Source organism: Elephas maximus, chromosome 25, assembly GCF_024166365.1.
Source record: "Elephas maximus indicus isolate mEleMax1 chromosome 25, mEleMax1 primary haplotype, whole genome shotgun sequence".
Lineage (NCBI taxonomy): Eukaryota > Metazoa > Chordata > Mammalia > Proboscidea > Elephantidae > Elephas > Elephas maximus.
The window spans coordinates 48,248,149-48,274,536 of NC_064843.1; the positions used below are offsets into that span (position 1 = coordinate 48,248,149).

At 43.2% G+C, this 26,388-nt stretch overlaps 1 protein-coding gene across 3 annotated transcripts in view; it reads right to left on the minus strand.

The window, feature by feature from the left end:
• PAK5 (p21 (RAC1) activated kinase 5) overlaps positions 1-26,388 on the minus strand; it is a 320,036-nt gene that overhangs the window by 9,795 nt on the left and 283,853 nt on the right. For all 3 annotated transcript variants that reach the window (XM_049869541.1, XM_049869542.1, XM_049869540.1), the window contains 3 exons: positions 18,378-18,869; positions 16,667-16,800; positions 9,837-9,963 (listed from right to left, as the gene is read on the minus strand). In XM_049869541.1, coding sequence (XP_049725498.1) covers positions 9,837-9,963; positions 16,667-16,800; positions 18,378-18,869 — 753 coding nt within the window. The remainder of the gene's footprint in view (positions 1-9,836; positions 9,964-16,666; positions 16,801-18,377; positions 18,870-26,388) is intronic.

Genomic DNA, 26,388 nt, shown 5'->3' on the forward strand with positions numbered 1-26,388 from the left:
GCAGCTGCTCTGCCTTTTAATTATGAAGCCCCACTGTGTTCCATAAGAGCTGGCAGCCTTACAGATACTCAATAAACACATGCTTCTAAATTGATTTTCTTTTACATTGACAGACATGTATAAGATAGTGGAGCAAGTGACAAAAGGCCCCATTGGTGCTCTTCTGAAATCATCATTGGCTTACTGAAAACAGCTGCTTCTAGAATCAAAGTTGGAATAGAGATGAAATGGGCTTAATATTTTGGAAATTATTAATGTGAATATTTCTTTTTCCATTTTCTTGTTTGTGATTGTCTCTCTAAGCCCAAGATTAGTAGTGGTGTGGTTTGGGGTTGGAGAGATTGAATTGCTCCAGATGAAAAGCTTGAGAAGGCTGGCTTAATGCAGAGATAACATTCTCAATTGCTTTGACATATCAAGAGTCAAACCCAGACAACTTGGATCATAGACTTTCCATGTGGAGGATGGCACTCAAAATGTACAGGTGGCCACAACAACGGACTCAAGCATACCAACGATTGTAAGGTGATGTAGGACTAGGCAACATTTTGTTCAGGCAACAAGTGACAAACTAGTGAGTACTGGCTGAATATCAGCCTTGGCCATGCCCAACACAGGCTTCATGGAGAGATGACACAACAACATGGGTGGAAGAGACCTTGAGGCAGTACTCCTGGTTCTCCGTGGCCTGTGTGTGGTGTGCAGGGATACAGAAGTCCTCCAAATTTCAGTGAGGAAGTCGGGAAATGCCTGGAACACTGGAGAAGAGGAGGTAGTCTCAAGGACAGATTTCAAGACATGTGGCAAAAGGCTGGAGCTATGAAATAATGCAGAGTGTCCTTTTGAAAAGCCCAGCAGATGATGGGATCAATTCTCCCTCAGTGGTCATTAGTCCAGGTAGCAGAAGAGTCCAGGCAAAGACCAGAGAGGAATAAGAAGATGGGTCTTATCTCCTTCACCTTGATGTCCCGTAAGTCACACTTAACTTTTGTTCTTCTAGACTTCATCTTGAGGAAGAGTGGAAGTGGGAAGAGGGAGTAGGTGGTGGTCACATCTGAATGACTGAGCGTTTTGGTTTCCTAGGACTGCAATAACAAAACACCACAAAGTGGATGGCTTTAAAGATCAGAAATTCATTGTCTTATAGTTCTGGAGGCTAAGAACCTGAAATCAGGGTGTCGGCCATGTTGATTCCTTCTGAGGGCTCTGAATCTGTCCCATTCCTCTCTCCTAGCATCTGGTGATGGTTGGTGGTCCTTGGGTGTTCCTTAATTTGTAGCTGTATCTTTACATGGCGGTTGTCTGTCTGTATCTCTACATATCTCCTCTTTTGTAAGGACACTAGTCATAGAAGATTAGGACCCATCCTACTGGAGTATGACTTCGTGTTAATCTTACTGACAACCTCTTCAAAGATCCTATTTCCAAATAGGGTCACATTCGTGAGTACAGGGGTTAGGACTTCAACATATCTTTTGGGGGATACAATTCAACCCAAAACACTGAGTTTTTAAAGGTATCAATTCAACCTTACAATAATATGTTGACCTTGACAGTCAATGTCTATATTATAGAAGTCAACTAAGTTATATGGACTGAATTAAAATATAGGTTAAAAAAAAATCTGGCCAGTGGAGTCTTATCAAGAAGAAGTCTGGGCTACTTTTAGGAAACAGAAACTACAATTGTATGTGTGTGTGAGAGCTCATTGCCAGTACTCTAGTGTGAGTAAACTTGCAACCCTATTACACAGATAGTAGAGGAGAAACAATCTTTTTTTTTTTTTGTACTTTAGATGATGGTTTACAGAACACACTAGTTTCTCATTTAACAGTTAATACACATATTGTTTTATGACACTGGTTAACAACCCCATGACATGTCAACACTCTCCCTTTTGAACTGTGGGTTCCCTATTACCAGCTTTCCTGTCCTCTCCTGCCTTCTAGTCTTGTCCCAGGGCTGGTGTGCCCCTTTAGTTTTGTTTTATGGGCCTGTCCAATCTTTGGCTGAAGGGTCAACCTCAGGAGTGACTTCACTACTGAGCTGAAAGGGTGTCCGGGGGCCATACTCTTAGAAGGTGAAACAATCTTGCTAATAAATTTTGTCTGCCTATAACGTTAAGATAAGAAACAAGAGAAATATGAATGGTTAAGGAGCTAAACATACCAGCATTTAGATATTGGCAGTTATTTATTTCATTATCTCTAGTGTGGGTTTCTCTTTCCAGACTGTAAAAAACAAAACGAAACAAAACTGACATACTAATAAATACCTCCCTGAGAAAATGTAAGATGAGAAGCTGAAACTCAACACTTGGAAGCTAGGCCTGTTCTTCTGCTGTAGGAGTATAAGTGCTTTTGAAGATTTTTTTTTTACTCATCCAAGTACATAAAAGTGACGATTTTCTAAAAGAACATAATTGCATACAACAGTCGCCCAAATAAATCTGCAAGCAGATAATGAGAACTCAAGTAATGAGTATAATAAAGCACTGTAGGCAGATCTTAAAAGTGAATCACTTAGACTCTTAGCTGAGCCTTATTTTAGATAGAAGTGTATAGCTTTGCTCTTTAGGAAACCACCCTTGCCTCTATAATACAGTTAGGCTAAGAGAACCTCAGCTAGTTTATTGCCTGTCCCCTTTAAGGAGAAGATACGGCTTGTTGTACATGGATCAGACAAAGAACTAGAGTTTAGGGCTCAGACAAAGCTGCCATGTATACCTGAGATCCTACTCCTCTATGATGTGCCCGGCCTAGCAGTCATTAGCGGCCCCACAGAGGACGGGGACAGGGTAAAAGAGGGTCTATTCATGGGACACCTACAGGTTGAAAAATAGAGTTTAAAACCCTTCCACATGTGGAAATCCTGTTGCATACGAGCTAAAGTTGTCTTGTGTCTGCTCCAGGTTTTTGGCAGAAGATGAATGTTTTTTCGCCTGGTGCCTGAGGACTGGAACTCAAAGTGCGTACCATTAGCATCATCTGGGAACTTGTTAAAAATGCAGGTTCTTAGGTACCACCCCAGTTGAAATGAATCAGAACGTTTGGGGAGCAATAATCTGTTTTTTAAAATTTTATTATGGCAATATATATACAATATTAAGATTCGTCATTTTGACTATTTTTGAGTGTATAATTCAGTGACGTGAACTACATTTACAAGACTGTGCAACCTTCAACACTATTTCCGAAACATTTCCATTACCCCAAATAGAAACTGAGTGCCCGTTAAGCAATAATTCCCCAGTCCCCTCTCTTCCCAACCCCTGGTAACTATTAATCTGCTTTGGTCTCTATGTATTTGCCTCTTCTAGATATTTCATAGAAGTGGGACCATACAATGTTTGTCCTTTTGTGTCTGACTTATTTCATTTAGCATCATGTATTCAAGGTTCACCCACGCTGTAGCATGTGTCAGAACTTCATTTCTCTTCATGGCTGAATAATATTCCATTTATGTATATACTAAAAAAAAAAAAATCAAACCCAGTGCCGTCGAATCAATTCCAAAGCATAGCGACCCTATAGGACAGAGTAGAACTGCCCCATAGAGTTTGCAAGGAGCGCCTGGCGGATTCGAACTGCCGACCCTTTGGTTAGCAGCTGTAGCACTTAACCATTACACCACCAGGGTTTCCATGTATATACTACATTTTGTTTATTCATTTATCTGTTGATGAATACTTACGTAGTTTCTACCTTTTGGCTATTGTGGATAACACTGCAATGAACAATGGTGAACAAGTATCTGTTTGAGTCCCTGCTTTCAATTCTTTTGGGTACATACCTAGGAGTGGAATTGCTGAGTCATACGGTAATCCTCTACTTAACTTTTGAGGACAGACGAAACTGTTTTCCTCAGCAGCTGCGCCATTTTACATTCCCGCCAGCAATGTATGAGGGTTTCAGTCTCCCCACATCCTTGCCAACACTGGTTATTTTCTGTTCTTCTTTTTTTTTTTTAATTTTTTTATGATAGCCAACCTACTGAAGTGGCATCTCTCTCATTTTGGATTTGATTTGCATCTCCCTAGTGACTAATGATATCGAGCATCTTTTCATGTACTCATTAGCCATTTGTTTATCTTCTTTGGAGAAATGTCTATTCAAGCACTTTGCCCATGTTTTATTGGATTTTTTTCTTTTTTTTATTGAGTTGTAGGAGTTCTTTGTATATATGAAAGTCTTATTAGGTCTATAATTTCCAAAATATTTTCTAAACAACAAAGGTTGTCTTTTTACTTTCTTAACAACGTCCTTTGATACATAAAAGCTTTTTATTTGATGAAGTCCAATTTATCCATTTCTCCTTTGGTTTCTTGGTCTTTTGGTGTCTTATCTAAAAATCTATCGCCAAGTATAAGGTTGCGAAGATTTACTCCTATGTTTTCTCTAAGAGTTTAATAGTTTTAGCTCTTATATTTATGACATTGATCCATTTTGATGTAATTTTTCTATATGAGTTCCCTGCCACCTGTCTATCTGTTTGTCGTACTGTGGTGACTTGTGTGTTACTATGATGCTGGGAGGTATGCCACAGTATTTAAATACCAGCAGGGTCACCCACGGTGGACAGGTTTCAGTGGAGCTTCCAGACTAAGACAGACTAGGAATCGACTTGATGGCACCTAACAACAACAACATTCCACAGTATGGATGTATCACTGTTTAGCCATTCATCCTTGGAAAGACATTTTGGATTATGATAAACAAAAACTGTTATGAACATTTTTGTGCAAGTTTCTGCATGAAAACAAGTTTTCATTGTTCTGGGATAAATGCCTAAGAATACAATTGCTGGTTGTATACTAAATCCATTTTTATTTTTTAAAGGAATTACTAAATGGTTTTCCAGAGTGGCCACACCATTTTACATTGAGTGACTGGTTTTATCTCTATTTTTTATTTTAGCCGTTCTGGTAGGTGGGTAGTGTTATCTCCTTGTAGTTTTAATTTGCATTTCTCTGATGAGTAATGATGTTGAATATCTCCCAACAAGAAGAGACGGCAGTACACCTGTGTAATAGACAGCATTTTCTAAAAATTCCCACAATAAGTCCCATTCCGTGTGCTCTTTTTACACTTAATTTTCCTCCCACTGAGGGGGTTCTCTATTCCCTCCCCCTTCAGTCTAGAAGAGATTGTGACTACACTGGGAGTGTCACTATGTGACCTTTGAAGCTTGGTCATAAAAGTGTCATACACCTTGTTTTCTTAGTACACCCACTCTTGGAATCAAGCCACCATGTTGTGAGGAAGCCCAAGCCACATGGAGAGGTCACACTGTGGTGATTTCCACTGACAGCTCCAGCTGAGCTCCCAGCCAACAGCCAGTACTTACTTCCTGACATGTGAGAAAGGCTTCTAGTTGGCTACAGCCCCAGCCATCATTCAACCACAAGTCAGAGCAGAACTACCTGGCTGAGCCCAACCATGGCAGAATCAAGTGAGACAATGATAAAATGACTGTTGTTGTTTTACAAGATTAAGTTTTGTGGTGGCTCGTTATATGGCAATAGATACACAAACATATCTTCTCCGCTATTTAATAGCATACTCCAACAGGTTCCTGTAAAAATGTACACTCAGCCTTGTCTTGGAGCAGCCACACTCCATCTCTGCTTTTTTTGCAAAGAAAAAAAAATGTTCTTTGATCTACAGAAACTGAAGAAACCCACTGGGTCAATATGGCGTACTGTTCTGAAATGTGGGCGAGCAAACTGGCCAACGTGGTCAAGAGGCACAGGATCCACTCAACATGCTGTTCCCTCTGCCTGCAACACTTCTGGCCACGTGGTTCACTTCCTCACATGTCTCTGCTGTAATGTCACCACCACAAGGGTACGGCCTTCTTCGTCCAGCCTTTATAACAGAGCACCTCCCTGTCACTCTCCATCCTTGCTCATCTAAATTAATAACTATAGAAATCTTAGCACTTATCACTGCCTTCTGCTGTCTGGTCATGATTTTACTTATTCTCACACTCTCTGATTCCCCAGGTAAGCTTGATGAAAGCAGTGATTTTGCTTTGTTCATCCTTAGGACCTAGAACAACAGTATCCGTCACATAGTAGGCATTTGGCAAATATTTACTGAATGAATGAATGAGTGAACAAACCAATAAGACTTGAAAGCAGTCACAATGTGTCTGCCCCTGTGAGCTCTTTGCTGGCTACATGGAGGTGCAGGAGATGTCTAAGACGTACATTCTGCCCTCGAGGATGACAACTGAATGATGAATAATCTTTTGGACAATGTGGGGTGGGGCGTTCTTAATGTCCACCAATGAAACAACGAATGATTGTCTAGCCTTATGTCTGGTTTTGACATCTGACGTGTACTCACAGCAAGGAAGAATTCACCATCAATATCCAGAAACAGGGAAAGAAAGCGTGGCTCTAAACTGACTGTCCTTCCTTGTTTTCTCTGTAGGCACTAGTTCCAAGAGCCAATGCATGGACCAGCCCAATGCTCTACAAACTGTGTTCTGAGATGGTGGCCTCACCAAGGTGCTTCTGGACTGAGTCAGGCCAGGTGAGGATTCCTGCGTTTTTCTGTAGTTCCTAAGTTCCATGGTAGATTGTGAAAAACTGCCACACATTCTTCCCTTCCCTGTCTCCACGCCCTCTTGCAATGTGACTTTGCAGTTTCTCCCATCTAGAGGTGAAGTCTATTTCCCTGTCCCTTGAATCTAGACTTGGCCATGGGACATTAACAAGCATGATATAAGCAGATGGTCGAAAACTGCTTGTACTTTGGGGTTTGTCCCTCCTGATGCTCTTGGGAACCTTGCCACAGCTGCCTGTGCTAGTCTGCTGAGGAGGGAGGGCTGGTGGCACAGTGGTTAAAGTGCTTGGCTGCTAACTGAAAGGTCAGCAGTTCAAACCTACTAGCTGCTCCACAAGCGAAAGATGTAGCAGTCTGCTTCCATAAAGATCATAGCCTTGGAAGCCCTTTGGGGCAGTTCTGCTCTGTCCTAGAGGGTAGGTGTGAGTTGGAATTGACTCCATGGCAAAGGGTAATCCTCTGGGGAATCTCTAGGTGGCGTAAACAGTTAACATGCTCAGCTGCTAACCAAATGTTGGAAGTTCAAGTCCACCAAGAGGTACCTCAGAAGAAAGGCCTGGAGATCTACTTTTGAAAAATCAGCCACTGAAAACCTTATGGATCACGGTATTATTCTGACTCATATGGGGTCGCCATGAGTTGGAATTGACAGCAGCTAGTCAGGCTGTTGGGAGATGAGTGATGCATGGCCCAGTTACTTCCATTGCCCCAGTTGAGAATGAGTGAATCACCAGAAAAATGAGTGAGGCCATCAACTGCAGGCTGAGCGGGAATGCATGAGTGAGCTCAGCTGATACCACATATGAGCTGTCCCAGCCGAGGTCAGCCCACACGCCAACTCACAGAATTATAAGCAATAATTGGTTGTCATTTTAAGCCACTAAGAATTGGGATGGTTTGTTAGGTAGCAAAAGCTGACAGACATATGCTCCGAATTGCTTAAAACATAAAAAAATCAGTGAGATCAGGGCAAAAAGTAGGAACTTATAACTGTTTATTAAACATAATCCCACATTTTCAAAATATGTATCTACGTACCTATAGGAAAAATGAGAAGTGGAATGATGAGTGATCTTTATTTTGTCCTCTATACTTTTCTGAGTTTATAAAATTTTCTGCAATAAAATTTATCATCTTTTTAAAACAAAAAAGAAAAGCCAAAGTGTTTGGGCAGTTTCTTCTGGCTGGCCTCTGATGTGACGTCAACTTTTTCTGTGTAGCTGAGGTTGTTGGGTTGTACAAGAGGGAGCTATCAAAGAGTTTGGCTGACTCCATTCATTCCAGGGCCGCAATCTGTGGTGGGAGTTTCAAGGGGTCAGAAGGGCCTCAGTGGGTGAAAATCTATGCTCCAGAACCCCTCCAGCGAACTAAGCCTTCTGAAGAATACCAAGTCATGATTTCTTGCTATTGTGTGTATGTTCTGTGCCCTGGTGTGGCTGAGTTTCAGCAATATCTTTAAAAAAAATTTTTTTGTTGTACTTTAGATGAAGGTTTACAGAGCAAACAAGTTTCTCGTTAAATAATTAATACACATATTGCTTTGTGACACTGGTTGTTGACCCCACAACACATCAACACACCCCTTCTTAACCTTGGGTTCCCCATTACCAGCTTTCCTGTCTTCTCCTGCCTTCTCGTCCTTGCCCCTGGGCTAGTCTGCCCCTTTAGTCTCATTTTGTTTTATGGGCCTGTCTGATCTTTGGATGAAGGGTGAACCTCAGGAGTGACTTCATTACTGAGTTATAAGGGTGTCTGGGGGCCATATTCTCAGGGTTTCTCCAGTTTCTGTGAGGCCAGTAAGTCTGCTTTTTTTTTTTTTTGGTGAGTTAGAATTTTTTTCTACATTTTTCTCCAGTACTGTCCAGGGCCCTCTACTGAGATCCCTCTCACAGCAGTTGGTGGTGGTAGCCAGGCACCATCTAGTTGTGCTGGCCTAAGTCTGGAGGAGGCTGTGGTAGTTGTGGTCCATTAGTCCTTTGGACTAAACTTTCTCTTGTATCTTTGATTTTCTTCTTTCTCTCTTGCTCCAGATGGGGTGAGACCAGTGTATTATCTTAGATGGCTGCTCAGAAGTTTTAAGGCCCCAGACACTATTCACCAAACCAGAATGTAGAACATTTTCTTTAGAAACTATGTTATGCCAGTTGAGCTAGATGTTCCCTGAGACCATGGTCCCCAGACCGTTAGCTCAGCAATTTGGTCCCTCAGGGAGTTTGGATGTGCCTGTGGAGCTTCCATGACCTTGCCTTGGACAAGTTGTGTTGGCTTCCCCAGTATTGTGTACTGTCTTATCCTTCACCAAAGTTACTACTTATCTATTGTTTATTTAGTATTTTTCCTTCCCACTGCATTCCCTCCCTTGTAACCATCAAAGATTGTTTCTTTTTCAGTAGCATCTTTTAAGCAGGTTGTAGTGACAGGAAACCCAGAAATCTGGGTCTGGAGATATGCTGGTATGCTGAATATATTCTAGATATCTTCCCTTCAGATCTATTCTCTTCCCTTCTCCAATCCCTGGGGGGCCAACTTGTGTTGACTGTATTGATGGCTTCCAGCTGGGTCCAGCCAATGGGGAAGACCAAGAAAGGAGCAAAATGAGGTTGGGGTATTTATTCCCTCAGCTCCCATTCTGCAGGTTCACTGTGGTCTGTCTTTCACTAAAGATCAAAGCACTCGGCAGGCAGCCCTCTTCACACAATCATCTCTATTTCCGGATTCCAGTAAGCAGTCTCCCACATCACCTCCTCAGGCATGGATGTTAAGAGTGGTACTCCATTCTGAAGTACTACACTAATCCTATGCATTAATCCTTATGATTTTTCTACATCTGCCCACACCTTTATAAACTGTCCATTTATCAAATTCTCCCTGAATTCCCCAAGTGGAACTTGTGGTCTGTTTTCTGCAGGGACTCTCAGAGATACTGCAGACATGCATATTCACAATAATAAGGCGGACACAGTCCTAGAACAGACAGTTTCTCTCCTCCAACAGAAATAAGAATGTGACAGGAAAGAAAAGAAGTTTCCATTACTTCCTACGCGCATTGCTAAGGCGGAAAATTATCTATCAAATTCAGGTCATAGGTAATTCTGACTAACAGGATGACACAGAGAAGAAAAATTTCCTTTTAGTAAGTCCTCTGGGAAGGGCAGTGGCTGACGTGGGACTGAGGAAAATTAGAATTATGAGAAAAGTGTTCTTAGGCGGATAATGCGCACAACAGACACTGAACCATGGAAGGGCCAAACTTGACAGTCTTACCCGGCCATCACTGGTCAGGAGAATGGAGTCACTCTTGATGTCTCTGTGGATCACTCCTTGGTGGTGAAGGTAGGAGAGGGCTCTCAGAACTGACAGACAGACGGTAGCTATCTGTTCTTCATTCATTCTAGAAAGGAAATGACATTCAAGGAACAAGGACAGGTTTAACATCTCTGAAATGACCAAGAGAGGTAGATGCCTTGAGTTCTTGTGAACCAGTCCATGCTCTCCAGCCCACGAATGGAAAATCTGCAGGCAAGGAAAAGCAAGTCTTTGGGCTCTTAGTCTTGGAACATAACATTCAGTGCCAACACTGCCAACACCATCCCTGGTACTGAGGATGACAGGGCCCAAATATAAACCAAAGGAAAGAGGCTCCCATTTGTTGGGTTTTGGGTCATCAATACCAAAGACTTCCATGGACTCTTAGATAATTCCTTGGGCATCGGCAAATCTCCAAAGTCCTACAGAGAGAGCATACTGAATAAGTGGGCTGAGGTGCCAGGTGGCTGCCAGGTGACCTTGAGCAAGGAGTTTCATTTCCTTAGTCTCTGTTTCCTCTTCTTGGAAATGGGACAACCAGTTCTCTTCAAGGCCGGACACAGGCAAATGGTCTTTGGACATCTAAACTCCCCCTTCTGTGACCTCTCTCTACCTCCCACCAACCCTCCCTTTCCCTTTCCCTTTCCCAGGAGATGGCGGTTTTGCTGTTCCAGGTCCCACTTGTTGTTGGAAGGAAATAGGACCTTGGAGTTACTAAACACTAAAGAATCCCTGGTTGCTGCAAATGGTTAATGGGTTTGGCTGCTAACTGAAAGGTTGGAGCTTTGAGTCTACCCAGAGGTACCTTGGAAGAAAGGCCTGGCAATCTACTTCCAAAAAAGCAGCCATTGAAAACTAAAGAACACAGTTCTACTCTGACACACAAGGTCACCATGAGTTGGATTTGACTTAACAGCAACTGGCAACAAGTGTGAATGGATGTCATTTTTAAATTAAATTTTATTTATTTTGTTCTTAAGAATGTACACAGCAAAACATATACCAATACACCAATTAACAGTTTTTAATCAGTGAAACACGGGAAAAAGAAAGGCAAAGCACTGTGTATGTGTGCCCACATTTCCTGCCCGTGCCCCTGTAAGGAAGGCATTCCTGGTTCAGAGGAGGTCACAAAGGCCAGGTGACGTGCCTAAGGTTACACTGCTGAGAAAGGCCAGGTCACAATTCAAACCTCACCTCTTTTTGAGTTGGAAACCCATGCCTTCCTGTTTTTCCCACTGTACCACACTGCCTCGAAGCTCAAAACAATTGATTTTTGTAACGAGTGTAATAATTCAGCCATGGGGAAATCTAGGTAGGAACAATTATCTAGACAGCTGGGGTCTCAGCATCATCAGAATGATTCACTCAGGCATTCCCTTTACTCCTTTACATGTACAGCTTCCCCCCAACACACAGCTACTGTGAGCCACAAATTAGGTAACAAAGGTCAAAGAGCTCCTGTGGTGGGTTTCCCTCTGCTTCACTAGGCCAGTTAAACACTAATCTCAGAGTTGCTGGGAAGGTGTGTTGTAGACGTGGTTAACCTCGACTATCAGTTGACTCTTTTAAGGGAGGGAGATTACCCTCGATAATATGGGTGGGCCTAATCCAATCAGCTGGATGACTTTAAGGGCAAAAATTGAGGTTTCCCAGAGAAGAACAAATTCTGCCTCAAGACAGAAATGTTAACTCCTATTGAATTCTGGAAACCCTGGTGGCACCGTGGTTAAGAGCTACGGCTGCTAACCAAAAAGGTCGGCAGTTCGAATTCACCAGGCACTCCTTGGAAACCATATGGGCAGTTCTACTCTGCCCTGTAGGGTAGCTATGAGTCAGAATCGATTCCAGCACAAGAGGTTTGTTTGTCTTTGGTATTGAATTCTAGCCTGTTAGCCTGCCCTGCAGATTTTGGACTTGCCTACCTCTACAATCACTTGCACCAATACCTTAAAATATAACTACCTGTGTATCTGTGGAGTCCCTGGGTGGCACAAAGGGTTAAGCATCCAGCTACTAACTGATAGACTGGCGGTTCAAACCCAGAGGTGACTGGGAAGAAAGGCCTGGCAATCTGCTTCTGAAGGGTCACAGCCGTGCAATCCGTATGGAGCGCCGTTCTACTCTGCACGCATGCAGGTGCCATGAGTCAGAATCGACTTGAAGGCGACTGGTTAGTCAGGTTATATATCCTATTAGTTCTGTCTCTCTGGAGAGCCCTGACTGATACAGGTATGCCCCGCTTTCTGAAAGCTTGCTCTACGCCTCTTCTTCGCTTTTAGGAAAGACCTCCATTAGTACCTGTTTTCCATAACTGAGAGAAATCCGAAAAGGATCTTTGCTTTTAAGAAAAAAGGTGAAAAACAGAAATAGCTTCCGCGTTCGTTTTGCAGCAAGCCATTAAAGAGGCAGCACGCCCACCCTGAGAAAGGCATCGCCTCCACCTGGGCTTCAGGGCCATCCGTAGCTCCCTGAGGGTGGAATAGGGTAGCGCCCTGGGTCTCCAACCAGTCCTCCCCACGCAGTGACCCTTCTTTTTCCGCCAGCGCACCCCTTCCCCACAGCTTCTTTTGTCCGCCCCCCTCTCTCCAGGCTCCTGGAGGATCAGGATTCCATAGTCTCCAGCCTCACAGAGAGCCTGGGCAGGCCAGCCGGGGGCTGCTCTCCGTCCCTTCCCCTTGGAGAAGTCACCCACCCTGGGGGCACCCCGGAGCCAGGCCAGTCGCTCCCCTCCCCCCAGCATGCACCATCTGCCGCCTGTCAGCCTCTGGGAGGGGAGTTTAGATCCTAGGTTCCCTTGGGCAGGGGGTGGGTGAGGTGGTGGGGAGGTGAGAGGGTGGGGGTGAGTGGGAGGATGGGGGTGGTGAGAAGGAGCGGCTGATTCGGCCCCTCCTTCCTGGCTTCTTCCCAGGTCCCTCAAGGCCTCTGCCCTCACCTCATCCCTGTCGGCCTAGTTGTGGGGGTGGCTCTCAGTTTCTCCAGGAAGACTGAGATGCTGGACACTTCTGGACGCCTGAGCTGGGGAGGGCGGTGATCCCTGGGGGGTGACAGCCGGAACTGTGGAAGGGGGTGGCCCTCAGGGCCTGTGTCCCAGTGAGGGTAGTCTCTGTCCTGGCCAAGCTCCTTCCCCCAGAGCTACACAGCACTTCAGCATCAAGCCACCATAGCTCTGAGCTGTGTCTGTGAGCATCTGTGCTGTATCTCGATTTCTCTTATCGTTCCTGCTTTTACTGTATGTTAGTGCTATTTGAGGTTTCATGTGTTATTTGGTATGGTTTGGTGGATTATTTTTTGGGTCTGGGAACGCTTAAAAATTTTTCCCATATAAATTAATGGTAATTGCTTCTATATGCCATTTGGGCTTATGAAAGGTTTCATAAGAACACTGTAATTTTCAGATAGTGGAGGGGGAACCTGTACAGCACCTATTAAACTATTATGCACACAGAGGAGGATGTCAGGGGGGACAGCGGGTGTAACTGACCAGAGCCCAAATTTAAGGACTGCCTTGGGAAGCTACAATAATAACAGGTAAATATTAGCTCAGATGGACAAGAAAACTGATAGACTTGAATGCGTGTTTTAGTCTTGTTGATGCCAGCAAACCCTGACTGAGTCATATTGGGATTCAAAAGTAAAACCCGAGGAGATAGAAGAACACTGAAGGCATGCAACTGATGAGTAAGACGAGGTATGCCCTTTGCTTCAAAGAACTCCTACAGCAATGAATCAGTCTCATCAAAGGCAGGTGAGAAGGAATGTTTTTGCCTGAGACAGAAAACCTCCACCTTCTGAGCTCTCAGTTTTGTGGCGAGTGTGCTGGACTGTTTGCAGATGACAATTTTCACATTTGCCCAGAGCACATCCCTCAGAGGTTGACAGCATCAGTGGCAGGGACAAGTTCAAAACAAAACCACCATCTTAAATATCATTCATTTTTCTTGGAACCCATAAGACGTTCATATTTCTTGGAACCCATAAGATTTGAGTTATTTGAAGCTGGCATAAAGGCTCTTCACTGGTCAACTATAACAAAACTTAAGATTGTACCTGAGCCCCAATCACTAACTGAAAACTCACCTCTGATTCCTAACTCTATGGTTTTGAAACTGAGACTGGGCCAAATGGAGAATGACTGATGCGTTTCTGCTTCTGCAGGGAGGAAAGCTGGCACGGGTGAAAGGTATCTCCGTTCTGGAGTCAACCCCAACTTCAAGTTCTGGTTCTGCTACTTATCAAATGTGTGACTTTGAGCAAGATACTTCTCATCTCTGACTCACAGCTTCATCATGTCAGACAGTCATATTAAACCTACTCATAGAGGTGAGTGAAGATGACATGAGATAAAGTATGAAGAACCTGACAGTGCTTACCCCTTTCCTTACCCTTCTAGACCCTCTGTTTCTTGGAAATCAGTACGATGTAATTTAACAAGGAACTACCTTAGCGCTCAAACTTCAGTACATAAGAAACACCTGAGAGTCGAGCATACTTGTGGATTTCCCTTCACCTTGAGTAGCAAGGATGGTTAGGTGTTTTATTAACCAACCAATCATTCAATAAAGCACTTCTTGAATATCTTCTACAGGAAACTCTCTGATTATCAGTTTAAAGATTTCAAATTCCAAATTGTGTTCCTTGGTACCCAATTTCTTCTTGTTCTCTGGCGCTACCCTACCTTTAAGGAGGTAAATTAGTTGACAAAAGTTGCAGAAAATTAGAAAATACAATGGGTTACAGAGAAAACCAACCCAAACCAAACCCGTTGCCATCAAGCCATTTCCAACTCATAGCGACCCTATAGGACAGAGTAGAACTGTCCCACAGGGTTTCCAAGGAGCAGCTGGCGGGTTTGAACTGCCAGCCTTTTTGTAAGTAGCCTGAGCCCTTAATCACTGTGCCACCAGGGCTCCAAGAGGCTACCCCTTAATAGGCTCCCATGGATACAAAATAAGAATCGAAAGGAACCTTGACAAAGGGAGAATTCTAGAGAGACATGTATCGCTATCTGCAGCTCCCTCAAAGCAAGAAAAAAGCCCCTCCTCTGGACATATTCTGATGAATTGTTTTATATGTAAATCACATTTGTTGTATTCTTAGGCTCCTCCAGGATATTTGTTTATACAAATTAAGATGATCTTACATGCTTTTTGGTGGGCTGGAGTGGGCACGTCCTACGTCTACACCAACAGGAATCTGCCAGCTGATATGCTGGCAATAAAAGTTCAGTATCTTCACTCACATCCCTTTGTTTTTAGATGGTCTACTAGAGACTGAGTGCTGTAGGGGACCATGACTGAAATTTTGCTTCAAATCAGTGGAGGAACAAGCAGCCTATTCTATTTCCTCCAAAGCTCTCCAATGCTTTCTTGTTACCTTGCTTTCCACCTATTGTTGCTCACCTGGATCCAAGTCTAATTAGGACACCATTAACACCCAGTGCCTCTCCTTCATGAAAATCCTCTCTTAGCTCTTCGGTATTTTATTTACCTGCGAGACCAAACTTAAACTTCAGGTTTCCCAAACTGATCATGCTGTTTTATGTGTCTGTGCTTTAGAACCTTCTTAAACTTTTAGAAACTTTCTGTGGTTCGTGAACCAGAAATATCGGCACCCCCTGGCAACTTCTTAGAAATGCAGAGTCTTAGGCCCCTCCCTAGTGAATTGGGAATTGCATTTCATAAGACCCATAGGTGATTTGCATGCATTTTAAAATTTGAGTAGCACTGTCTTAGCAAATACTCTTTCCTCTCCCTTCAATGTTGTTTTTCTCCCACTTACACTCTTAGCGAGCTCCTATTCTTGTCTCAAAACCCATCCCAGATGTCATCTTCTACTGGAAATCTTTCCTGACTCTCCCTGATGGAGATACTCGGCTTTCTTCTATGCTACTTATGAACACCTTTCTATTTTTTCACAGGTATTAAATATATTTATTTCTTATCTGTGACTTCTGTGAGGGAAGGCATTTGAGTCTAATTCATCTTGTGACTTCTGTATCCCCAGCATCTAGGAAAGAACATGGTACATAAAAGACATTTGACAAATGTTCCAGAGAGGCACTGGGCTGGGAATGAATCATTATTATTTGCAAGACTATTTAAAAACAGAATTGGAGAATTTTTTCTTCTACATATGTTCACTATCATGATGCAAAACTTTGATCCTCCACCTGGTCCATCTTTCCCCAGGTTCACTTGGTGGTATCCACACATGGAAATGGCATGGCAACTCAGGAGAACAAAGATCAGCTATAGAAATCTGTATACGTGACAGGAAATTCTATTATTTGTTACTAAAACTTCATTCCCAGCAGCTTGTTTAAATCAATGGGTGTTAATGAACTTCTGTAGGGCGGGGGTATTGAATGAATGGAACATACACGGATGCTATTATAATAGGTACTTCAGGGAATATAAGAAAAAGGGTAGTTGTGTCCCATGGCTCCGAAGTGCTTACAATTTATGAAGAGTTCATAAAGACTGTCATTAGGGCCTCATACTGGCAGAGAATTAAAAAAAAAAAAAAACCAACAAACCCATTGCCATCAAGTCAATTGTGACTCATAGTGACCCTATAAGACCTACAGAACTGCCCCATAGGGTTTCCAAGGCAGTAATCTTCACAGAAGTAGAGTGCCACATCTTTCTCCCATGAAACTGCTGGTGTGTTCAAACTATCCACCTTTAAGATTAGCAGCCGAATGCTTAATCACTGCACTACCAGGGCTCCTCACTAGAGAACAATAAATACGTTGAATTATTTCTCTAGATAATAAAGAAACTTACCTGGTATGAGTAACTATGTCTGTCAGCGCACCGCCTTCTAAAAATTCCATGACTACCCAGAGTTCATCACCGACAAGGTAGCTGTTGTACATGTCAACCACATTGTCATGGTGGTAATCCCGCATTATGACAACCTAGACAAAAGGGAAAGATAGTTTTTGATTTGTGAAGGTGAAATTTGGCATTTTTTCCTTACACTTGCACTGGTAGTGCAATTGATTGGGAGGTATTGATTGTACAGAATTTATTCAGTACTCTCCTATGGACAAAAAATGGCACTAAGGGTAAAGCTAGTAGAAATAAAAGGAATCAAGTTAGTAAATTCTGGAGAAATTGGGAGGTCAACCAGACACTAGAGGAAGAGAGAGAGACAAAAGAAGGAGCAGGGTGAGGGAACAGGCAAAATCATGGCAAGCTTTGCATTTACGAAAGGAGGTTTAGCTGATTGCCAAGGGGGATATAATCATATACTCCTAAGGGTCTTCTTCAGAATGTACTGTCCATACCCATTGCTGGTTTGCCTAGCAAGACAGTCGCCACCATATGGTAAGAGTCCCATAAGAAAATGAAGTAAACCATTATTAGGGGTAGGGCCACACAAGGCCCACCTAACCTTTCCTTGGGAGAAGGTGTGAGTTGAGTCAGAGAGGTTTGGGCTGAATACAAATAATACATCTTGAAGATAAAAATAGATGTCACCTAAGCATAAAACCACCACCCGTCTGTCAGTTTGTTGTATTGTGGTGGCTTGCGTGTTGCTATGATGCTGGAAGCTATGCCACAGGTACTTCACATACCAGTGGGGTCACCTATGGTGGACAGGTTTCAGTGGGAGCTTCCAGACTAAGACAGACTAGGAAGAAAAGCCTGGTGATCTACTTCTGAAAATTAGCCAGTGAAACTTCATGGATTACAGAATACCATCTGAGTCACTTGCTTTGGACATGACAATGGGGAAGACCAATCGCTGGAGGGGGACACTGTGTGAAATAGAGGGTTTACTAGGGCCTGGAAGACCCTCATGAGATGGGCTAGCACAATAGCCACAACAATGGACAGACACAGTTGACTCCATGCCAACTAACAACAACAACAAGGTATAAAAAGGCTAACTTGATACCTGCTTGTTGAATGAATTGCTGCCCAGTAGCTGCTTCTGTTGATTTTTTGGAGTTAATTTTAAATAATACATTATAGAGTTGTTTATCCATGTTATGGGGTGGCTTCAGGTCAGCCTCCAAAGAAGTGGGGTACACAATCATAACTGACTGCATTTTTACAGCTCCTCTTTACCGATCAAACAACCTCTGCACACTTTTGAGAGAAAGTTCATGATAGAAAGTGAAAGAGGTCAAGCAGCCATACACTGTTTTGGAATTTAGGAGACCTGGATGGTACCCCTTTGGCTAAAGACTGACACATCATTTCACAGTGGAAGCCTGATTCGATATCTTTAGGATTTTCAGTTTTCCCATCCGCAAAAGATCATCTGTCATCCCAAGACTCTCATAAAATTATGAAAGGGATATTACTCCAAAATGCTTGGTGTTTCCTTGACACAAGTTCTCATGTTTTCCCGTCCATGTGCAATTTAGAGCTCGCAAGTGATACACAACGTTAAAAGGCAAATGAAAAATGGAAAAACGTGTGTAACAAATATACAGAAAGGGGTTGATTGTTTAATAAAGGATGACCCAAACACACCATTTACCTCATTAAAAAGCAGCTCTCGTCTTTGTTGCTTTCGGAGGTCCATTTTCTTCACGGCCACTTGCTTCCCTGTGTGTTTCTCTGTGGCGATGCATACAATACCAGTTGAGCCTTCCCCGATTTTGATAAAGTTGTCCAAGTATTCCCTGGGGTCTCCTGGGCTGACCACCAGCTGCAACGCAGCCCGAAACTGTTCGTGGGACACCCTGGAGGGCTGCTGGTCTGAGGAGGAGCTCCAACTGGGTGGGGGGTAGGAGCTGGACGAGATACTAAGAGAGCTCAGATAAGAAGCTGTGGAGATGTACTGGGAGCTGGTCTGCAGAGAGGGGTGGTGGTACAGACTGGCTTTGTGGTACCCAGAGGGGTACTGGTGGCTGCTTGGGGAGTAGCCTGCTTTGCTTTGACTTTGAGGTAGTTTGGCGGGGCCCCTGGGGTAGGTGTCAGACCCAGACAGTGGAGGGCTGAGGACCATCTGTGCTCGGTCATAATCCACCTGTGAAGACAGAGAGGCTGGATTTGAATGTGAAGCAGCCAGTTGGCTAGTGAGTCAACCCACAGCTTGGCCGAGTGACCTTGATTGTGGGAGAAGCTTACCTTGTGAGGTTCCAGGGTCTCTCCTTCTATCATCATTTCTCTGCCCTTACAAACTCATCATCGAGCCTCTCCTTGCTTTCTTCCCCTTTACCCTATTAAATCCCCAGAAGCAAGGAGTAGAAGTTGTTGAGCATGTTGATAGTTTAAATTTTATAGCAAGGGGAGGAGTACTTAATATTTTAGAAAAAACCGTGATTCTCAAACACTACCAATTTGCATCAATTAATGCTCTGATCACAAATGTTAGCTGTTTCAAGAAGGGCCTCCATTTCTCAACAATCTGATGACTTTTTATTCTGTTACTGTCTGCACTTTAAGAAAAGTATATGGTTTAGAATTCTTACCATGTCCGGCATTTTACCACTTTATTGTACTTTTTACCTATCTGCCACCACTGAGGACTGTTTTAGGTATTATTTATTTGTTGATAAATAAATAGAACATTAAATGTCTTTCCATGAAAAATAGGTATTTCACTCATTCAACAAATACTTATTGCATTCCTAGAAAGTGGGGTAGGGGAAGTGGTACTATTTTAGATCGGGGCCTCAGGGAGGGTCTCTCTGATGGAGCAACATGTGAGCAAAGACCTGAGAGAAGTGAGGGAGCAGCCTTGTGAGTATCTGGAGGGAGAAGCCTCCAGGAAGGCGGAACAGTAGGTGCAAAGGCCCTGAGGTGCGTGTGTGTTTGCAGGGCTGATGGGATCAATGTGGCTGGAGCAGAGCAGGGTGGGCATGGATGAGACTAGGAGGAGATGACATCAGAGAGGTGAAAGGGAGCTGGACTGTGCAAAGACATTGATTGGATCTGATGTTCAGTTTAAATAGGAACCAATTAGAGCATTTTGAACAGCAATGGTACATGGCTCGACTTCAGCTTTAAAGGATTACTTTGCCTGCTGTTTAGAGAAATAACTGTAGCAGGGCAAGGGAGAAGCAGAGAAGCCAATCAGCAGACTCCTACAACATGAGCTGTGAGTCAGAATCGACTCAACAGCAATGGGTTTGGTTTGGTTTGGTTTGGACAATAGGAGCCCTGGTGGCTCAGTGGTTGAGCACTTAGCTGCTAACCTAATGTGTGGCAGTTCGAACCAATCAGTGCTGCAGGAGAAAAGACCTGGTGATCTGCTGTGAAGTTTACAGCCTAGAAAACCCTATGGGGCAGTTCTACTCTATCCTATAGGGTTGCTATGAGTCAAAACTGACTCAGTAGCAATGGGTTTGGTAAAGATAAAATAAAAGATTCAGTCCCTCAGTTACACTAATCATACTTTAAAATACATATGGCTGCTTACTACTGCACCAGCCAGTGTAGGCATAGAGCATTTCCATCATGACAGAAAGTTCTATTGGACAGCATTGTTGTAAGTGAATTCATTGCTTCTATGTAATTTTATTTTCTATGTAATACATTCATTCATTAGTTCATTCATACTAAAGATTAATGTCTGAACAGCTATTATGCACTAGGCACTGTTTCAGGGGCTGGGGGTTCAGATGTAACAATAATCAAAATCGATGGTATCTTGGCCTTCCAGGAGTTTACATTCTTGAAAAGGAGACAGATACTAAAGAAGTAAACCAATAAATATATACAGTATAATGTCTAGTAGGGATAAGTGATAGAAAGAAAAATAAAGCAGGGTGAGGGAACTGAGAGTAACTGGGTGCCATCTTGGATGGGATGGTCAAGGAAGGCCTCTCTGAGGGGGTGTCATGAGAGCTGAAACCTGGCTGAAGGTAGGAAACATGCCTGATACTATCTGGTGGTGGCAGTGGGGAGTCCTGGCAGAGGGAGCAGCAGAGGTGGGGATTCTGAGGCACAGACAACCTTGGCAGGCTCAAGGAACTGTAAGGAGGCCACAGTAGCTGAAGCAGAGAAGGTAAGTAAAAAATGTGGACAGAGAAACAACCAAGAATCAGATCATGTAGACCATGATACGGGTGTTGGTTTTTGCTTGAGTGAGATGGGAGCCATTGAAGATTGCTGAGCAGGAAGGAGTGACGTGATCTGACTCTCTCTGGCTGCTGGAGGAGAAGAGAAGTTGATGGCAATGAGTGGAAACCAGGAAGCCAATTAGGTTCCTGTTGTCAATGTGGGCTGAGAGTAGGGTGGTTGCTGTAGATGGGGTGAGAAATGGTGGGATCCAGAGTAGGGTTTAAAGATAGAGATGACAAGGTTTGCTGATGGATTGACTGAAAAGTCTGAGAGAGGAATCAAAGATGACTTCCAAGATTTTGGCCTGAGGAACAGGCCATTTAAATATATGAGGAATACCGGTGGCAGGAGTTTCCAAGATGGCTCCCAATGATCCCTGCCTCCTAACACATATCCTTGTGTAGTCCCTCCCACATTGTATCAGGTTCGATATTTATCTCTATCCACACCCACCACACACATATCAATTTTCCTTGTGTACAGCATAAATGCGGGAACTCAGAAAAAAAAAAAAAAATCAGCTGGATTTTAAGTATAGTATTTTCATTATAATACAATGCTCAATATAATTAAAGAAAACTTTCCTGCTTGTTTTGAGGATTCATGTATAGGAATATATATACCACCAGCACATTGTACACCTTCAATAAATGCTGGCCAATTTTATTAATATTATAGTTACTACCAATTTTCTTTTATATTCCCAATACTATGCTAAGCACTTTATGTGATAATAAAACACCTAATGTTTATTGACCAGCCACTGTTCAAATTCTTGCATGTAAAGTCAATCCGCTGGAGGTCATAATGACTAATGAATACAGTAGAAATGATGGGAAGTGCCTTCTGAGGCTAGGCCATAAAGACATTGTAGCAGCTTTGCTGTCTCTCTCTCTGATCACTTGCTCTGGCTTTCCCCGGCTGCCATGTTGTGAGAAAACTCAAGCAACCCTATGCAGAGGTCCACATGGTTGGAAACTGAAGCCTCCTGCCAAAAACCATCTGCTACCAACCATGTCAGCCATCTCGGAACTGGATATTCCAGCTTCAGTGAAGCCTTCAGATGACTGTAGCTCTGACTGATATCTTGACTGCAACCTCATGAGAGACCCCAGGCCAGAATTGCCCAACTAAGCCAGTCCTGGAGACTTGACCCACAGAAACTCTGTGACAGAACAGGTGTTTATTGTTGTTGTAAGTGACAAAGTTTTGGGATAATTTGTTACACAGCAGTATACAGATAATTAATACATGAGAGAAAACCAAGAGTTCTGTATTGTCCAAGTTTTAGAGAGTAATCAGGCATCCACGTAGAGATGATCTATAGGCAATTACACATGCCTCGAGTTCAGGGAAGAGTTGAGGCTAAAGATATAAAGCTGAGAGTCACCAGTGTTTAGTTGGTATTAAAATCCATGATCCTGAGTGTGTAAAAGAAGGTATAAGGACTTCAACATTTGGAGATTGGGAAGAGAATCTTGTAAAAAAGGGCAGAGAAGGAATGGCCAGTGAAGAAAACTAAGGGAGCAGTGTGCCCCGGAACCAAGGGAGGACAGTATTTCAAGAAGGAAGGAGAGATAAACCGTGTCAAATGTCGCTGGGAAATGAAATAGGTTGGGGCATGTTGCTCATTGGATCTGGCAACATGGCAAGCATTGGAAGCAGGCAGGTGTCTCAAGCTCCTGTCCCATCACACCACACAGATGGGGGCCAATTCCATCAAATCAGGGAGCAAGGTCCGCACACATTGAGCCTGCTACCGTGGCACCATTCTCCAAGATGACAGTGCTGTCTGCTGCACATGCCACCAGTGCTGCCCTTCTCTGCCCTGTGAGTTCCCCGACTCAGACAGCCACAGCACCAACCAACAGCAATCAGGGTAACTGCTAAGCCAGGGTCATGTCCTGGTTGCAGAGTGACAGAATACATGCTTGTAAGGGTCATAATTAGGGGTGAATTCTGACTCTGTATGCCTTTAGTCAAATCAGTCTCTCTGAGCCTCAGTTTTCTCATCAGCAAAATGGGGAAACCATTTTACCTCCCTTGTAGGGTTGTTTTGAGACTTAACTAATGGCCACCTAGACCAGTGTTTCAAAGAACAAGCTCTGGGTTCAAAACTTTTTCTGCCATGTGGAAGCTGTGTGACATTAGGCAAGTATTTGAACGCCCTGTGCTTTGGTTTTCTCATCCATAACATGGTTATAAAAATAATACTCCATTAGGTCATTATGAGCTCTAACGGATTGACTTTACATGCAAGAATTTGAACAGTGGCTGGTCAATAAACATTAGGTGTTTTGTTATCACATAAAGTACTTAGCACAGTACTGGGAGTAGAAAAGAAAATTAATAGTAACTATAATATTAATAAAATTGGCTTATTAATAAAATTGGCCAGCATTTATTGAAGGTATACAATGTGCTGGTGGTATATATATTCCTATACATGAATCCTCAAAACAAGCAGGAAAGTTTTCTTTAATTATAATATATTGAGCATTGTATTATAATGATAATGCTATACTTAAAATCAAGTTTTTGTTTTTTTTTTTTTTTTTTCTGAGTTCCTGTACTTCTGCTGTATACAAGGAAAACTGATATGTGTGTGGTGGGAGTGGATGGAGATAAATATCAGAGCTAAGTTAGACAATTAGGCTCCCTGGGTGATACAAGTGGTTAAGCCCTTGACTATTAGCTGCAAAGTTGGTGATTCAAACCCACCTAGAGGAGCCTCGGAAGACAGGCCTGGAGATCTGCTTCTGAAAGGTCATAGCCTTGAAAACCCTATGTGTACACTGCACCTAAGGAGTCACCATGAGTCAGAATCGACTTGATGGCAACTAACAACGGCAACCAGTCAGACAATTGGATTCTTCCTTTAAATTAAGCTCAAGATTAGCTAAGTCTGGCCTAGTCCTCAAGGCCAGGGCGTGAGATGTGGGATCTATGATTTTATGTCTGAAAGGGTGTCCTGGGAATCATCACGTGCCATGCAAACCCTCATCTCCCTGCATCTTCCTCTGAGGATTTGCTCTTGTATTTTAAGTGAAACTGAATTCATTTCCCAGGAGCATTTAGAGCCGATCTCAGAAGATATATTAAAAATACAAAAGCTGTATCCTATAGGACTTTCTAATGCCTCTTCACACCACATGGGCCACTTTTCTTCCTTATCGCCTGTCAGCAGTGTGAGCAGAGTCCAGGCTAACAGCTGGCACATGGATTTGAGAACATCTGTCTGCAGGAAGGGACAATTTCCAGTAAAAGATGGAACGCATACTAGTTCACTGGGAGCGAAACGTCTTTGAAATGAGGTCTTTGAAACAAACCAAGGCTATTGTCTTTCATGGCTGGCACTCTTAAAAAGCCATCTATGAGGTGCAATCATTCTCACAGGGAACAATTTTTACAGTCAAACTTGAGGTCTATTTGGCAAAGGTGAATGGACTGTTCACCTAAGGTGAGGGACATACCTTCCCTTTGGCTTCCATCAGCTCAAGAAGAGGATGGTGGATAAGTCACTGACTTTGTGAAGGAGAAACACATGGGTGACCCTGTTCAGGACTGGACTATGGCCCTCAGCTGGGTCTGGGTGAGCATCACTGGGCCACACATTTTCAGAGGCAATCTACCCCATTTTATAGGTGAAGAAACTGAGGCTCAGAAAGGTGAAACTGCTCCCAAGGAATCCAAGACAAATGGCTCCATACTCCCAAGAGGACTGTACAACCCAATTCTTCTGCTTAGGCCAGTCCTCACGCCCAGTGGGAAGGTGTCTCGATGGCCCAGCTGTTCAAGACACTGATACCGCAGGCCTGCTTTCTTGCCCACCTTGGCATTTCTTCCATTAACTGTCATTTCTCTGGTCTTTATAATCAAGGCTGGGACACTTTCTCCTTCTTAAAATGCATGGACATCATACTGGGAGCCAATGTAGGGCCCTTTCCATTAAGCGACTGCTCCATTAGAAACCTGACCTTGTGGGAATAGCAATGTAATAATAATGGTGATAATGATGCCTGACATTTATGGGGTGCTTTCCATGTGCCTGGGACTCTTCTAGGTACTTTAGGTACATAATTGCATTTAAACCTCAAATTTCTCAACCAGAAAAGACTCATAGTTTTCCCATTTCACAGATGTAGAGACTGAGGCACAGCAGGTTTAAGTAGATCGTGCAAAGGTCCCAAGCTACTAAGAGGTGGTGGTGTCACTGTAGAACTTGGACCCTCAATAAATTCACAGAGATAAGCTTCAATCATAAGAGGGGAACGTGGTTGGGCCAGTGGCAGGCTCAGTGTGCACTGATAACTAAAGGGATGAGGTCTGGCTAGGGTGTCTCATTTGGGGTCCAGATGTCTGAACAGCCTGGAGCAAAATGCAAGAATTAGGCCAGAAAATGATGGATGACAATGCCCAGAGCAGGGGGATAGAAGAAAAATTAAGGGATTAAAAAAAAAAAAAAAAAGAGCATTGGCTTAAATAAATCAGCTCAAAAGGAGTAATCATCACAGAAAAATGAGCTCACTATCTATACACCTAATTCACTTTTTCCGTTTTTGCTTTGGTCAGAGCAGAACTTGGTATTGGGTTACAACAATGACTGAGTCCAGGTGTTCTTCTGTGAGGAGGCCCCCTTGTGCTCTTACATAGCTCTTGAACTGTTGTAACTACTTAATTATCCTATTCTAAACTGTCTTCCCATTATAGTCTATTTTTGGAAGTGAGTGGGACATGAATGATGGATTTGTCTATACACATTGTTACATACACATGCTCACGCCTGGGAGAACAACAACTTGAGTAAGGCTTAAAATGTGCAACCTTTTCTACAACCTGATTTACAAATACAGTGTATAAAAAAAAAGGAGTAAGTTTGGAGCCCATATGAGCCAATTCTCGCCTTTCTTGTGGGAGGCCTGGGTTTGATTCCCAGCCTATGCATGTCAAATGCAGCCATCTGTCAGTGGAGGCTTATGTGTTGCTATCGTGTTGAACAAGTCTCAGCGGGGCACCCAGACTAAGACAAACCAGGGAGAAAGCCCTGGTGATCTGCTTCTGAAAATTGGTCAGCGAAAACTACGGATCACGACGGTTCCACCCTGTTGTGCACAGGGTTGAGGGCAGCTAACAACAACAACAACACAGTTCTGTGCGTAAGGAACGCAAAGTCTAATCATTTAGTAAAACCATAATGCAGGGATCTGGACTAGCAAGCCAAAAACCAAACCCACTTTCATCAGGTCGATTCTGACTCACAGCAACCCTATAGGACAGAGTAGAACTGCCCCATATGGTTTACAAGGAGCGGCTTGTGGATTTGAACTGCCAACCTCTTGGTTAGCAGCTGAGCTCTTAATCACTGCACCACCAGGGCTCAGCTCGGACCAGCAAAAGACACAGATATTTAATAAGTGTATCTCTCATTGTCCTTGCTTCCAACCATTTCTAAAAGATCTGTTATCTACCTTCACAGACCT